The 17,223-nt window shown below is 40.3% G+C and overlaps 1 protein-coding gene across 4 annotated transcripts in view; it reads left to right on the top strand.

The window, feature by feature from the left end:
- NRG3 (neuregulin 3) overlaps positions 1-17,223 on the top strand; it is a 1,218,667-nt gene that overhangs the window by 1,193,959 nt on the left and 7,485 nt on the right. For all 4 annotated transcript variants that reach the window (XM_068982542.1, XM_068982541.1, XM_068982540.1 and 1 more), the window contains exon 7: positions 13,297-13,424. In XM_068982542.1, coding sequence (XP_068838643.1) covers positions 13,297-13,424 — 128 coding nt within the window. The remainder of the gene's footprint in view (positions 1-13,296; positions 13,425-17,223) is intronic.

The following is a 17,223-nucleotide window of genomic DNA, read 5'->3' as shown; positions in this document are numbered from 1 at the left end:
GAATGCCACAAACAAATGTGCCAAGGCCTACAGCCAATAGTGAACAGAGCTATTAGAACTTACAGAAGGCAGCAGCGGGAGATAGCCTGGCAGGAGGAAGATCTAAGCACTCTCAGTTCCCCTGGTTGAAGCAGGCGTCTGGATGAGGCGAGATGGTGGAGGGTGGGTGACGGGTGTCTGGAATGATGTCTAGCTCTATTATTCCTCTTCAGCGGAATGTGTTAGTGTTTGACAGTAGTTGTTGCAGTTCTTCCAGCTCTGGTGCATGGTGCGAACATTCTTAAAATAACCACGACTGTCAAGTTGTTTTTAATTACTCACATTTAGAGATCCAGATGAAACCTCGCTCTAAAACATGTCATAACCACTCACTCTCACCATCTTCTGGGCTCACAAGTCAGGTTTGCAATAAAGAACTTTTTGATACAGACCTAGGTGAGCTGAGAGCAAGGTGGAGACAAGACCTTGAAAACTGCAGAAACCATTTAACGATATCCTCCTTCCTGTCTTTGTTGCCTGGGATCCCAGACCAGGTGATTATCAGTGCTGTCAACATTGCTTTCCAACACAGACACCGCTTTCACTTAACCTTCTAACTCCAACTGCTTGAAGGGGACAGACCTGGAAACAGCGTATCTACCTCGACTTTTGATATGTTTCTACTTCAGCTGACAGGCCTGTCGATTTCAGGGCACCACTAACAGCATGCTAGGAGCAAGACAGGTGATGGTGCAAACAGCGGCGGGCATCCTCAGCACCCGGCGGCATCTCCACAAGGAAGGCTTTCAGAGAAGCCAGTCAGGATGGGTGCTTCCCCGAGAAATATGGTACTGCCTGGTGTCTAAGTGGGCTTCTGAAAGAAAACCAGTTGAGTTCATGCTGAAAGGATCAGTGACTGGTCTTTGCCATCTTCTCTTTCATGATTAAAGAGACATTTTGTACATTTGTACAAATGGAGTTTTAACAAAGCATACATATATACACAGGAAGTCAAGATCTAAGTACAGGGAAAAAAACATAGAATCAACTGCCATATTTTGTAACATTGTATAGAAATGTTAAGATTGGAGAGCCAGGCACCCTGCTGGCCTGGGCACTTGAACTTCACTGGGGACACCATCAGATGAATGAGATAAAATTTTGCCGATTTTAACTCCTCTCAGGGAGGAACTGTATACATTTTGGAAGGAACCATATAACAAATGCTGTGGGCACAAGTATAAAACGTCAAAGGCGATCATCCTGGTCAGTTAAGCTGCCCTTAAGGAGAGTTGTGCAGACTCTGGCTAAGTGGGTTTTACACCTTGCCTACAGCTGAGCTACTCAGGAAACTAAAGGAAAAATGAATACTGCCTTTGTCTCTAAATTACTATTATTATTATTATTATTATTGCTGTGTATATTTTGCTTAAATTTAAAAAAATAAGTGGACTTTATTTTTTTAGGATGGTTTTAGATGTACTGAAAAGTTGCAAAGTTAGTAGAGAAAATTTCAATATACGCTGTACCCCGGTTCCCCTATTATTAACATTGTACATTGATGTGGGACATGTGTTCAACTAATGAACTCATACTATGTATATTATTATCTCAAATCCATGGTTATTCACAAGTCCTTAGTTTTACTTAATTGCTGTTTCTGTTCCAAGACCCAGTGCAGGACACCGTATTACATTTACTTGTCATGTCTTTAACTTCCTCTTGGCTGTAACAGTTTGTCAGAGTTCTCTTATTTTAATGAGGTTGATAGCTTTTAAGCCAAGTATTTTTTTAGGATGCTCCTTTACTGGAATATTTTCAATGTTTTTCTCAAGATTAGATTGGAATTACGAGGTTTTGTGAGAAAGACAATAAGGTAAAGTGCCAATTTCTTCACATCCTATCAAAAGTGCATACTATCAATATGATTTGTCACTTTAAAAATATTTCCGTATTTATTTGGCTGTTCCGGGTCTTAGTGATGACATGCAGGATCTCTCATTGTGGTATGTGGGCTCGGGCTCAATAGTTACAGCTTACAGGCTTAGTTGCCCCATGTTATGTGGAATCTTAGTTCCCTGACCAGGGATCGAACCTGCATCCCCTGCATTGGAAGGTGGATTCCCAACCACTGGGCCATCAGTGAAGTCCCAATTCGTCACTGTTGACAATTTCTTTTGTCATATGCAGTGGTAAATGTCAGACATTTCCACTGTGATGTTAATCCTTCTTGCCCCTCACTTTCTACAGAGTTCTGTTTGGAAGGCAGCAATCATGTGTAGACTACACTTAAGGATTGGAGAGTTGTGCTCACCCTTGTGAAGGCAGAGTATCCACATAAATTATTTGGAACTCTACTGCAAACGGTTTGTCTTTTCACCTTCAATCATTTATTGAGGAAAACGATCTTCCTGTAGGTGAGATCAGGCTCTGGTCGAGTCTCTTTTCACAGAAAAGTAGACAGTTTATAATGGGGAGCACTCTGCACACATTTCTGAATGGTTACTTTCTCCTTTTCTCATCAGAGATATGAGGGTTTTTTTTTTTTTTTTCTTTTTGGTTTTTTGTTGTGAGAATCTGGTTTAGTCCTGGAGATTGAACTCATAAAAGCGTGAGAGCAGTCCCTAACTTCAGCCCTCAGATAATTTTTACTTTCCCTCTAGTCTACATGCAAGTTTCCAAAAATTATTAAAATTGCCACTTAAGTGTCCCTACCCAGTTAATGTTTCTGGCAGATTCTCCCACAGGTAAGCTTATTACTAATCAGAGTTCCTGGCTTCCCTTGCTCACCCCCTGAGGGGGAGGGGACAGGGGTGAACTGGTTCCTCACATGGGGCAAGTATGGGGTGGGTCCAGGGTCAGGCCAGAAGGGTGGCTTAGGTGGGCACTTGGTGCTGCTGTATGCAGGGCTCAAGCCTAGTATCCTGCTGTTATCCTGGGCATCTCAGAAGCAGCAGTGGGGTTTTGGTGTTTTTCTATGTGGTTGTTCCTAATTTGCTCCAACTCTGCAATGTTGTTGTTCAGTAGCTCAGTTGTGTCGGACTCTTTGCAACCCCACAGCCTGCTGCACACCATGTGCTTCACTATCTCCCAGAGTTAACCCAAACTCATGTCCGTTGAGTCAATGATACTATCCAAATATTTCATCTTCTGTCTCTCTCTTACCCTCCTGCCTTCAATCTTTCCAGCATCAGGGTCTTTCCCAATGAGTCAGTTCTTCCCTTCAAGTGGCTAAAGTATTAGAACTTCAGCAACAGACCTTCCAATGAATATTCAGGGTTGATTTCCTTTAGGATTGACTGGTTTGACTGGCTTCCTGCCCAAGGACTCTCAAGAGTCTTCTCCAGTACCACAGTTCAAAAACATCAATTCTTCAGTGCTCAGCCTTCTTTGTGGTCCATCTCTCACATTGGTACATGACTACTGGAAAAAGCATTGCTTTGATTATATGGACATTTGTTGGCAAAGTGACATCTCTGCTTTTTCATACACTGTCTAGTTTTGTCATAGATTTTCTCCCAAGAAGCAAGTGTCTTTTATAACTTCATGGCTGCTGCCACCATCCGCAGTGATTTTGAAGCCCAAGAAAATAAAATCTGTCACTGTTTCCCCATCTATTTGCCATGAAGTGATGGGACCAGATGCCATGATCTTAGTTTCTTGAATGTTGAGTTTTAAGCCAGCCTTTTCACTCTCCTCTTTCACCTTCATCAAAACGCTCTTAAGTTCTTCTTTGCTTTCTGCGAGAATGGTGCTGTCCTCTGCATATCTGAGGTTATTGATATTTTTCTCGGCAATCTTGATTCCAGCTTGTGAGCATCCAGCCTGACATTTCACATGATGTACTTTTCACATGATGTACTCTGCACATATTTTAAATAAGCAAGGTGACGATATACAACCTTGACATACTCCTTTCCCAATTTGGAACCAGTCTGTTGTTCCATATCCAGTTCTAACTGTTGCTTCCTGACCCAAAAACAGGTTTCTCAGGAGGCAGGTCAGGTGGTCTGGTATTACTATCTCTTTAAGAATTATCCAAAGTTGTGATTCACACAGTCAAAGTCTTTAGCATAGTCAGTGAGCAGAAATAGATGTATTTCTGGAATCCGTTTGCTTTTTCAAATGGATGTTGGCAATTTGATCTCTGGTTCCTCTGCCTTTTCTAAATCCAGCCTTTTGTACATCTGGAAGTTGTTGGTTCATGTACAGTTGAAGCCTAGCCTGAAGGATTTTGAGTATGACTTTGTTAGCATATGAAATGAGTGCAATTTTGAGGCAGTTTGAACATTCTTTGGCATTGCCCTTTGGGAACTGAATGAAAACAGACCTTTTCCAGTCCTGTGACCACTGCTGAGTTTCCCAAATTTGCTGACATATTGAGTGTAGCACTTTTCAAAGCATCTTCTTTTAGGATTTGAAGTAGCTTAATTGGAATTCCATCATCTCCACTAGCTTTGTTTGTAGTAATGCTTCCTAAGACCCACTTGACTTTATACTCTAAGATGTGTGACTCTAGGTAAGTGACCACACCATTGTGGTTATCTGGTCATTAAGACCTTTTTTGTACAGTTCTTCTGTGTATTCTTGCCACCTCTTCTGCTTCTGTTAGGTCCTTACTATTTCTGTCCTTTATTGTGCTCTTTTCACATCAAATGTTCGCTTGGTATCTCTAATTTTCTTGAAGAGATCTCTAGTCTTTCCCATTCTATTGTTCTCCTCAATTTCTTTGCATTGTTCACTTAAGAAGGCTTTCTTATGTTTCCTTGCTATTCTTTGGAACTTGGGATTCAGATGGGTACCCTTCCGCCCTTTTTTTTTTCTTTTTCTTTTTTTTTTTTTTACCTTTCACTTCTCTTCTTTTCTTAGCTATTTGTAAGTCCTCCTCAGGCAACCATTTTGCCTTGTTGCATTTCTTTTCCTTGGGGATGGTTTTGGTTACCGTCTCCTGTACAGTGTTATGGACCTTTGTCCATAGTTCTTTAGGCACTCTAGATCTAATTCCTTCAATCTATTTGTCATTTCTACTGTATAATCATAAGGATTTGATTCAGGTCATACTTGAATGGCCTAATGGTTTTCCTTATCTTCTTCAATTTGTCTGAATTTCACAATTAGGAGCTCATGATTTGAGCCACAGTTAGCTCCCAGTCTTTTTTTTTTTTTTTTTTTCTGACAACATAGAGCTTCTCCATTTTCAGCTGCAAGGAATATAATCAATCTGATTTTGGTATTGACCATCTGTGATGTCCATGGGTAGAGTCATCTCTGGTGTCATTGCAAGAGGGTGTTTGCAATGATCTGTGAGTTCTCTTGGGAAAACTCTGTTAGCCTTTGCCCTGCTTCATTTTGTCCTCTAAGGCCAAACTTGCCTGTTATTCCGGGTATCCCTTGACTTCCTACTTTTTCATTTCAGTCCCCTATGATGAAAAGGACATCTTTTTTGGTTTTGGTTCTAGAAGGTCTTGTGGGTCTTCATAGAGCTGTTCAGCTTCTTCAGCATTTGTGGTTGGGCCATAGACTTGGATTACTGTGATGATGAATGGTTGACCTTGGAAATGAATCAAGATCATTCTGTTGTTTTTGAGATTGCACCCAAGTACTGCATTTCAGACTGTTTTGTTGTCTATGAGGGCTACTACATTTCTTCTACAGGATTCTTGTGCACCGTTGTAGATGAAATGGTAATTTGTATTCAGTTCACCCATTCTGGTCCGTTTTAATTCACTGATTTCTAAAATGTCAGTTTTCACTCTTGCCATCTCCTGTTTGACCACTTCCAATTTACCTTGATTCTTGGACCTAACAGCCCAGGTTCCTATGCAATATGGAACTTTATTTCCATATTGGACTGGACTTTATTTTCACTACCAGACACATTCACAACTGGTCATCACTTCTGCTGTGGCTCATCCTGTTCATTCTTTTTGGAGCTATTTCTCTGGTCTTCTCCAGTAGCATATTGGACATCTACTAACGTGTGGTGTGTGTGTGTGTGTGTGTGTGTGTGTGTGTGTGTATGTGTGTGTGTGTGGTGGGGAGGTTAATCTTTCAGTGTCATATCTTTTTGCCTTTTCATACTGTTCATGAGGTTTCAAGGCATGAATGCTGAAGTGGTTTGCATGTATGTAGTTATTTTTAGTCCCTTTTAGATTCTCTGTATTTTGTTGCTGGAGGAAATGTTTGTCCAGATTCAAACACTTCAGCAAAGTGTCCCAGGACCCAGCCAGTCTTATTTCCTGCCTTGAGTGATTCTACAGCTCTTTTTCTTAAGGGTTAAGAGGCTGAAGGTCTCCTCTGAAACTTCTTCCTGTTGGAAAGGGGCCACAGACCCTCATCTACCCGAGAGGCATATAATTCCTTTGCTGACTGTTCCAAAGACCTCTAGGGGCCTGGGATACCCTCCACTAGAATGGGTTGAATTCTCTGAGACATCATGACCCTTACTTGAAACTGTTGGAGCCTAGAAGATAGAAGCTTAATGAAAAGGTTAAACAAACAAGGGACAAGAAGGAGAATAACAACAGACACTAAACAGCCTAGATGATAATGGCTCCACTGTTGACCAGACAGTGGAGGCAATATCACCCTTGCCAAAGTTGTGAAGCCATTCTGCTTGGGTGTATACTTCCTTTGTTTGGATGCGTACAAGACAGCTTGTGGGATTTTAGTTCCCTGATCAGGGATTGAACCCAAGGGCCATGGCAGTGGAGGCATGGAGTTCTTACCACTGGATCACCAAGGGATTCATTCCCTTTATTCCCTTAATGCAAACTTCTACCTGTCCTGTAGCATTGGTCCAGGTGCGGGAAGTGTTAGTTATTACACAAGCTCTACCTTGTTCTGGAGGTAATCTAGGGCCAGATGACTGTCAAGGACCACAGTAGTCAAAAGAAGCAAGAGAGGTCTTAAGTCCTGTCAAGGCCTGCTCTGTCTTTTTCATCATATAATCAAGCTGTATGGTGAGATTTTTCAGTGTCATTTCATGACAGGAAAAGCCTTCCCTTGGAGCTGCCAGAATATCACCAGCCCTGCCCTGCGAAGATCCTTCCTAGTGCTCTTTGGGTTTGGTGGTGAGCCAGAGTGATCCTCTTATAGATAAAAATTCTTCTAGCCCTATAGTGCACTATATGAAGTGGACATTATCAATCCATTTATAGGCCATCCTGACAAATGAGTTTCTTGCCATTCTTCCCTAGTTATTAGCAGGCCTAGTAACATGGACAGTTGATAGGAGGAGCTTTTCTGTGGTGGAGCATTTCCCTTAAACCAAGCGCAGAGAGCTGCTTCCCTGGCAAGAGGGGCTAAGCAAACCAGAGCACAGCAGCAAGAATGGCACACAGAAGGCAAACCAGCATTCTTCTTAGCTGTAGATGGTGCCTGTCTTTTGGGTGGGTTTATCTCAGATTTTTCACTGGCTCACAGATGGGTTGTTCTGCTTTTGTAACCGGCCTGGTCTTTGGAAGCAAAAGCTTTAGGTTGGACAAATGTACCCAACTGTCAATAGATATATCCCTTGCAGTTTGATGTAGCTGGAGTTGCTTTGATTCCTTTATAGGGGCCCTTCCATTTTGGGAATGATTGGTCTTCAGGGGACCCCTCTTTCTCAGGTTTTAAGAAGAACTTGGTCCTCGTGGTTAATTTGTGAAGAAACTGCCCCCTTCCACTATATTTTTAGTGGGAGCTGGCTGTGCCTTGTGGGCACAGTCCTCGATTAATAATGTATCTCAGGTCTGTATCACCTCATCATCTAGAAGAATGTCAGTAGTAAGAAAAGGCCTGTCATAGGCAACTGCAAATGGGCTAAGCTTCAGACCACTCCTGAGGACTACCTGGACGAGGAGGAGTGCCATAGAAAGCTAGTTGTTCCAGCATTCATGATTCTCTTGGCAGAGCTTTGCTAAGGTTTTCTTTAATGTATGGTTCATTTTCTCCACCTTCCCTGAAGACTAGGGGTGCAAGAGGTATGTAGCTTGTTGGCTATCCCTAGGGCCACAGTCAGCTCATGTGTAATTCTGGCCATAAAAGAGAGTCCCTCCTCCAGAGGGACTTTGGAAATCCACACTAAGGGATTCTTTCTTTCAAAAGGAACTTATAGACTTCAACAGCCTTTTCAGAACAGGTGGGGAAAGCTTCAACCCATCTTGTGAAAGTAATAGCAATGCCAAAAGCTACTTATATTCTGATTGTGGGGGCATTTGGATGAAATCTAACTGCCCAGTCTTTACCTGGGTATGTCCATTGGTATTGAATTGGCCTGAGTAACGAAGAGGGGTTAGATGGGTCTGTGAGTTATAACAGGCACATAAATCATAGAAAGGATTACTTGTATTAGTTCCTTTAAACCCCTTTCCTAAAAGAGTCTTTGGCATCAAGCCCCACAGTGCATCCCTCCTAAAGTGGGTGGCATCGTGTAAGCTCTTATTGAGTTTTCATCGTTGGGCCTCACGGGTCAGAATGTTATCCTTCTTTCTATACCAGTCTGTGTTTCCCTTCTCACAGCCCCATTTCTCAGCATTTTCCTGTTCCTGTGGGGAATACTGGGGAAGGCTAGGGAGGTCAGGGGGCCAGTCACTAGAGCCATACCTTGTTCAGGTTCCTGAAGTTGGGCTGCCTTTTTGCAGTCTGTGATCAGCTTTGGTGTTCCCTTGGCTCACATTAGGTCCATCCCTAATGGCCCCTACAGTTGATGACTGCCACCTGGGTCAGGAGTTGCACTGCTTCTAAAAGAGCCAGAATAATATCTGTATGTTTTATGAGAGAATTTCTATCAGTCAAGCTTTCTCTTTCCTTCCAAATGGTGGCATGAACCTATAGTACATGGAATTCATATTAGAGTCAGCAAAAATATTTAATTTTGTATCCTTCCCTAATTGAAAGCTCTCATTAATGCAGCTAGCTTGGCCTTTTAGGCTGATGCCTGACAAGGGTTCTTGGCCTCTTTAATCAATAGAAATTGATAAGAGGCCAGAGGAGATTCAGACAGTGTTTTATGAGGATTTGTGCTACCGCAAGAGGGAGTGAAAACAAGTGACAAGTTCGCTTGCTTGCTGCCTGAGGTGGGGTGAGCTGGCTCCTTACATGGGGTAAGGGCAGGGAGTGGGTCCAGGGGTGAGCTTAGGTGCTCTGCCCATCCCCTTGGTGGTGCTCGTGTAGGGATCATGCGTGGTATCCTGCTTTTATTCTGGGCGTCTCAGAAGTGGACATTGGGTTTTGGTGTTTTATATCTTATTCGTAATTTGCCCCAACTGCCCATGCATGCAGTTATTTTTAGTCCCTTAGATCATTTGTGTTGCTACATCCCCTCAAGCAACAGGCAGTGAAGGATCCCATGTCCCAGCCTGTCTTAAGCTGATCTTGACTGATTCTCTGCATGAATTTCTCTGTCCAGATTTTGGAATGCTGTTTTACCTTGCACTCTGATGGATATAAGAATAGGCATTGATTTTGTGTGTTCAGCTTTTTTTTTTTTCTTTCTTATTTTAAGGACAGGAGTGATGATTTTTAAGCTCTTTATTTGTTAGAACTGAAAAACGGAATCTGTCTATAAATTCATCTCAATCAATATATATGGAATATTGGTTTGAATGATTGCCAAGTTATTAGGTTTTTTGCATTCCCTATTGTCTCAACCAACCTTGGATAGGGATACCAGCAATTTAAACCTGCATCTTAGGCTAAATGCAGCCACTGAAATGAAAATGATTCACAAAAAGGCTACAAGAGAAAGAGCCACAATAATAAATTTTGGAGGCAAATTTGTGTTAATGGACCAAAAATAGTATCATTGGAAGCAACCGTATAGTATAACAGTAATCTAAGCGTTTAAAAGAAAAGATGTAAAACTTAATATCTATTATGAATGTTATGAATAAGGAGAACAAGTAAGAGGTTGATTCTATTCAAGCCTTTTTTTTTTTTTTTTGCCAGATTTTGAATAAGGCCCCCTAGCTCTCATCATCAAAAGTCTCAATCTAGGCAGAGGCTCTGAACTAACAGCCCCAAACTTGAATTAGGATTGACATAAATTGTATTTTTAAAAAAGGAACAGGCTGCTAACTTTTAATGATTTGGAAAGTTCTCTAGAAACTCTTGACCTTGCTAGAAACACTGGCTCTCTACAGAGGGCTCTACTGACAGCCCTCTACAGAAACAGCACAGAAGTTACCCCTTTCAGTTTGCCACAGATGTCTCCAGATACTTTCACCTCTGTCTACAGCTGAGCCTTCTCTGCACCTGAGTTTGTCTTATAAAGCAATTTTTTAGAAGTTGGGAGAAAAAAATTCCTATTAGACCTTTTATAGAATTTGAAAATCAGGTAGAAATTCAGGATGTTATTTACCTTTCAATAGCATATTGATTCAGTTCAAATTTCCATGGATGAGTTATGATAAACAACTTTAATTAGTCAGCAAAGAAGTACATGTGAAAGTAATTCCGTCATATTTTGTATTTTTGTAATTTTGGGGTTGCTGAAAACAACCACCTTTTCCACCTTATCTCTGTATCTTCTTTTTGTTCTATGTCAGCTCAACAGTTTTGCAAGAACTCTTAATAGCTTCTCTTAAGCCCATTTTGTAGAATTCATATTTTGATTCAAGATGTGGTCATTATTAACATGCTGCAGTTTATTTTGGAGTACTTAAAAATAGAGATTTTGAACATAAAGTTATATAACCTTGACAATTTTCCTAGTTTTCATAGCCCGTACCCACCAATATAGTTTTTCCCAAGGATAACACCTTAATAGTTTGGTTTTTTCACCCCATCTGTATCCTGTGTGGTTGTGTGCACACACAGAAACACATGTATCAGTCAGGTCATTTCAGCTGCTCAGTTGTGTCTGACTCTTTGTGACCCCATGGACTGCAGCACACCAGGCCTGTCCATCACCAGCTCCCATAGTTTACTCAAACTCATGTCTATTGAGTTGGTGATGCCATCCAATCATCTCATCCTCTGTTGTCCCCTTCTCCACCTGCCTACAATCTTTCCCAGCATCAGGGTCTTTTCAAATGAGTCAGCTCTTCGCATGAGGTGGCCAAAGTATTGGAGTTTCAGCTTCAGCATCAGTCCTTCCAATGAATATTCAGGATTGATTTCCTTTAGGATGGACTGGTTGGATCTCCTTGCAGTCCAAGGGACTTTTAAGAGTCTTCTCCAACACCACAGTTCAAAAGCATCGATTCTTCTCACATCCATACATGACTACGAGAAAAACCATAGCCTTGACTAGACAGACCTTTGCTGGCAAAGTAATATCTCTGCTTTTTAATATGCTGTCTAGGTTGGTCATAACTTTCCTTCCAAGGAGAAAGTGTCTTTTGATTTCATGGCTGCAGTCACCATCTGCAATGATTTTGTAGTTCAAAAAAATAAAGTCTGTCACTGTTTTCATTGTTTCCCCATCTATTTGACATGAACTGATGGGACAAGATGCCATGATCTTAGTTTTCTGAATGATGAGCTTTAGGCCAATTTTCTCACTCTCCTCTTTCACTTTCATCAACAGGCTCTTTAGTTCTTCTTCACTTTCTGCCAAAAGGGTGGTGTCATCTGCATATCTGAGGCTATTGATATTTCTCTTAGTAATCTTGATTCCTGCTTGTGCTTCCTCCAACCCAGCATTTCTTGTGATGAACTCTGCTTATAAGTTGAATAAGCAGGGTGATAATATACAGCCTTGATGTACTCTTTTCCCTATTTGGAACCAGTCTGTTGTTCCATGTCCAGTTCTAACTGTTCCTTCCTGACCTGCATACAGATGTCTCAAGAGTCAGGTTAGGTGGTCTGGTATTCCCATCTCTTTAAGAATTTTCCAGAGTTTGTGATCCATACAGTCAAAGGCTTTGGCAAGTATATACAAAATCTATACCTATGTATATACACACACAAAACTAAATATGTTCATATATAAACACATACATACACTTAGATATATATCTGTTTACTACATTTCCCTCATTTACACAAGTGAATTCATATTATGCACACTTCTTGTACCTTGATTTCATTCTCTTCAATGACTGTATAGTATTCATTTGCGGCTATTTCTCTTGTTTCCAATTGCTTCTCTTTAGTGTCTGTTTTCTGATATGTTATTAACAATTATACTGGTGACATGCTCTGGTGATTATATCATTTTGAACTTTTACAGTTAATTATGGGAACCCCTAGAAGTATTAGTCTCCATCTAAAAGTAGGGTGATTAAAATTTTGGGACATTTTGCTAATCTGTACCCCAGCAAGTTAGCAACAAATCTTATTTTTCTTGAATGTTTCTGTTTAGGATGTACTCCTGAAATTTAACATGCCCTATTCTGATTTTCCTGTCTTTACATGAGTTCAGTTATGTACCTTTTCATATATGTATTCTGCAGATATATACTTTTTATGTGAAATTCTACATTTACTTGTAAATATCTGGATTTCAAAATCTCTTCTTTGGTTATTAGCATTCAAAAAATGTCATTTCTCAACATAGTTTCCATTGGAGCTTCCAGAAAAGAAGCCTGCTATTCCTTGTTGCTTGTTCAAGTGCCAGTGCCCAGGGAATGTTAGACTTGACAGCTGCTGCCTGGTTGAGATGCTAAGCAATATTTCTCTAGGGGCAAAGCTTTCCTTAATGTGCCACCACTATATGGCTTCCTCTAGGCTACTGTGCCTTGTGATATCTCAAAGGTGAAACCAACGGTTAATAACTATAAAGAATAAACTGTTTGCACACTTCTTTTATTAGACATGGTAATTACCTGGCAACAGGATGAAAGGGAAACGCTGGAGAGTGGCGGGCAGACTCTCTAAATCATCTTTTGTAATTCTCAGAATTATGAAGAACTTCTGTTGTGAACTTCACTCATTTAGTCAGCATTTATTGAATAAGTCAGCATTTATTGAATCCCTATTTTTAGTAATAGAACAAGTTAATTTTTTGATAAAATGTACATTGAATTAAAAAATCCTTTTATTAACTTAAATAATATTCTATATCAACTATAATTAGAAAACTACTGGTGGTTTTGGCTTAAAGGCATAGTGTGCCATGGGTAAAAATTGAAATGAAAAGATAGGATTCTAATGTGTAAAGCCCTGTGGAATGGACCTCATCTAATCACAGAGAGTTTTGGGAGCAAAAGGTTGAGAACATTGTGAGAAAGGGGATGAAAATGATGTCTTTATCATTCTCCTGATCCAGTGCCCAGTGGAAAAAAGTTACTGGTAAGTTCCAGTAACTTTTTGATATCCAGCTATAGTGTCAGAGGCCCTCCTCTCATAACTTCTCCTCCAGCTCAACTCTTTGCATGTGATTTCCCACAGTATTCAAAGGCGGAAAGGCATCCTGTGACTGCATTGGAGAAAATGATGGAGTCAAGTTTTGCCGGCCCCCAGTCATTCCCAGAGGTCCCTTCTCCCGACAGAGGAAGCCAGTCTGTCAAACACCACAGGTACAGGTAGCTAAATCATGGTGGGAATGGGTGTGTTGACACAGTGTGTAATGCTGGACGGCACATGCCAAGGAACAGCAACATTTTTCAGGAGAGGTGATCATTCTTGCTCCTCCTCTCGCTGCCCGTGGAGTGGATGCTCAGGAAGCTTACAGCAGGCCGAGAGGCCAGTAGGCAGCAGTGTAGCTTGAAGAAGCCTAAAGGGACTTATCAACAATACCCATCAGGGCTGCAGACGCAGACCAGTGAATTAAACAACTGCTATCTGAAAAATCATTAAAAACATGGTTTTTCCTAGCCTGCCTTATCACTGCAGATTTAATGACTCATTCTTCCCTAGGCAGCTGATAGCACATGTTCCAGATCTTCACACATAGTTCTCACGGGGGAAGAATCCTGCTAAATCTTCTCTTGGTTTATTAGATCTTCCATTATCAGTGGAGTGGGACTTTTTTTTTTTTTTCACATTCTAACCATAAAATTGGCTATTTGGGGAAGAAAGCCAAAAATAAAGTTATCTTGTAAAAGTTTTCAGTTTTATAGCATTCTGAGGCTGAGCACATTCTCAGCATCTTCTAGTCACATGCTATGTTTACACATAAGGAATCTGGAACTCAAAAATTGAAAGCTTTGTTCTAAGGTGCCAACAGTTGAGACCTGCTAGAACAGACATTATGTTTATGTACATCCAAAAATACATTGTCCATCTTTGTGGAAGTTGTCCAAAGATTTAAGCTTTCTTTTCTTAGTAGGAAAGCACAGTGTTAAAAACAATTCTTAAATTATGAAGAGAATAAATATTTTTTTAAATGGAAAAGGTAAAAAAAAGAAGTTGTTTCCAGCAATGAAAGAAAAATGTTGTTGACCCTTGGTTTTCACATATCTGAACCACATTTTGGAAACGACTGTGAGAGAAGTATGCATTGTTCAAAGAAGCTAACTTCTCTATCATCTCTGAAGGAGTCCCCCCAAAAGATTTTACTGATGCTGACCACATTTACTATGGGATTTTCATGTCACTCTGGATACTAATCATTGGTACTTGATGGTGATTTTTATTCTTAATCTACATGAGTAGAGACTGAGATATTAAGGGTTTGCTAAGTTTAAAAAAAGGGGTTAAATATTTTAGACACAGGATGAAATATGTTTGGCCACTGGATAACTGCTTTAGCTACTGAGTATAACTTTTGATTTATATCAGTAGGGGAATTTACAAATATTTCCCTATGAAAGAGCATTTTAAGTTCACTGGACTTAATGGATGTTCTTCAATTAAGAAATTAGATACAAAAATCATCAGCCTTTTAGAAGAATTTTTTTTTCCAAAAGCGTATTTCCCTCTGCAGATTGTAATCCATATTAAAGCAGTATTTCATACAGTCAAGTAAAATAAAGTATAATATTAAGTATCATATCATGTCATACATGTTTTAAAGTGGATAGGATAAAGAATGACAGCTTCTAATGTATTTGACCTGCAATAACCCTATCCCTATTTTTGTCTGTTGATACGCCCCCTCCTAAACTTGGTTTCTACCATGGCTTCTAGGAATCACTCACAGGTCAAATAAGGAACTCTCTAAGAGACCTTCTTTTTTGTTTGGTTCAATGACTCTGCAGTATTTGTTGGCATGCATTGTGTCCTGATAGACGGGCAAGGGTTGATTTATAAAGTGCTTTTAGAACTTTGTAAATTACAGTCCAATATATCCTAGCTTTTGTTTTGTAAAACATGCAGTAAACTTAAACGTTTTTGTGATTGATAACCTAGTCACTGATTTATACATCCCGCAAACCGCTCCATAACTTCCTGAATGCCACTGGGTTATAAAGCTTGAATAGCGGATTGATCAATAGGTATAGAACTGGTTTTTAAGGTGGGTTACTAGTTCATACCTGTAGATTCTGTTGTTGTTGTGCCATTTTGGCTAGCTATGAATAATTCATTTCTTTTGGTGTACTGCAAATCTGACTCATTTGGATAACTCATTTATGAAACAAAAGCTATTAATTCAAAGCCATTATTTCTCATGTTTAGTCCAACACTCCCCCCTCCTTTATTTTAAAGAAGCCATCTATTATGTCATATCATACTTAGTGCATTAATTTTGGCAATATAACTCATTTATAGCCAGGACATATATAGGTTTTTTAAGGTAAAATAATTCCAGGGTTTTCAGTGATTAGTATGAGTCTTTGAGTTGTCAGTTTGGGCAGAGGAATTGGGGAATTTATTGTGCTGAGCACCTACCAAGTGCCAGATTTCCTGCTAAACACTACATATTTGAGCTCTTTAATCCCCACAGCAATACTATGAAAATGCCTGAAAACATGCACCGTGTCTAGGCTTTACCTTTTTCTGCCCTGCCTTGTGCGCTAAAACGGGCAGCACCTTCTCTTGCCTTTGGACTTCTGTTGTTTCACTGTGATGCACAGGCAAGTGAGGGAAGGGCAGGGCCAGTGAGGTCCTAGCACTCTTTCCCTTCCCTCCCTGCCTGGTGGCCTTAGCTACAGCCCCTCTTCTGGGGGCCACAGCACCTGCCACGTGGCCTCTGCTTACAACCATTTTCTCTTCTCAGTCAGGTAACTGCTCCTTCCCCCCTGTCCACTCAGTAACAAGGATGGTAACAGCTTCCCATTGTCATCATACAATAGTATCCTGTTGTGTATTTTTCTTTTTTTCTCCCCTCAAACAGTGAACATACATTTCTAAAGAGCAAAATCTTCCCAAATGATCCAATTTCTGGTGCCATTTATTTCCCTCCAGGACTCTAACTGGCACAAGTACCATCCCCAGCATTATGCTGCTAGTAACATACAGACCCAATGCAGCTAATTCTAGCATCCAAGCCCGAGTGCTCTGTGAACTTCATAATTGCCACTGGACAGTGTATATAGAAACTGGAAGGCAGAGAAACGAATCAGTTATTATGGAGCTCCTTAAACTTGCTGGCTTAGTGACCTAGCTAGATGTCCCTTGTTAAGCATTTTAGGATTCAACACATTAGAAATATTATGCTGAAGAATGAACTTGTAATAACCATGCTAGGTATAATCTGGTATCTGCACAAACTCAGGAAGTTAGGGATAGGCTTGACAAATATGAAGTTCTAAAGTGTGGTTGCTTTCCCTAGCCAAACCCAGGAAAGTGGCTACTAGCACTCATATGTCAGGTTTTCTAATCCTGACCCTAAATATTAATAACTTAGGAGAGGTTTTATATTTATTAAGTGGAAATAACAGTAATGTTGGTGGGGGGAAATGTTATGGAACTCCATGTAATGTAGTAATATGGGTAAAATTCCTTTGGGAGAATTGGTTCCTTTAGAACTTGATGCCATATTGAAATTTTGAAAATGTTTTTGCTCTGTGTATGGTTTTATTCCTATTTTCAAAGTTAAATGAGAATGTAACACAAACATTCTAAATTATCTTACAGGCATTTCAGGGAATGTTTACACAGGAACAGAGTTCTTACAGTTCACACAGTAGTAGGGTAAATTCAGTGGCATGGAGAGAGGAGAGGAATAGATATAGATGGAATTAGTAATGTGGCAAATTAGTAAGTGATTCCTGTAGAGAGTCTAGTTCTTTATTTAATATAATCTAATCTATGTAGGGATCTTACCTGAGGTATATCCCATGTATGCTATTTACCCCTTGATAGCATCTGATCAGTTCAGTTCAGTCACTCAGTCGTGTCCGACTCTTTGCGACCCCATGAATCGCAGCATGCCAGGCCTCCCTGTCCATCACCAACTCCCGGAGTGCACTCAGACTCATGTCCATCGAGTCC

The sequence above is a fragment of the Capricornis sumatraensis genome, chromosome 10 (assembly GCF_032405125.1).
Source record: "Capricornis sumatraensis isolate serow.1 chromosome 10, serow.2, whole genome shotgun sequence".
Lineage (NCBI taxonomy): Eukaryota > Metazoa > Chordata > Mammalia > Artiodactyla > Bovidae > Capricornis > Capricornis sumatraensis.
This window is presented reverse-complemented; position numbering and strand designations above follow the sequence as displayed.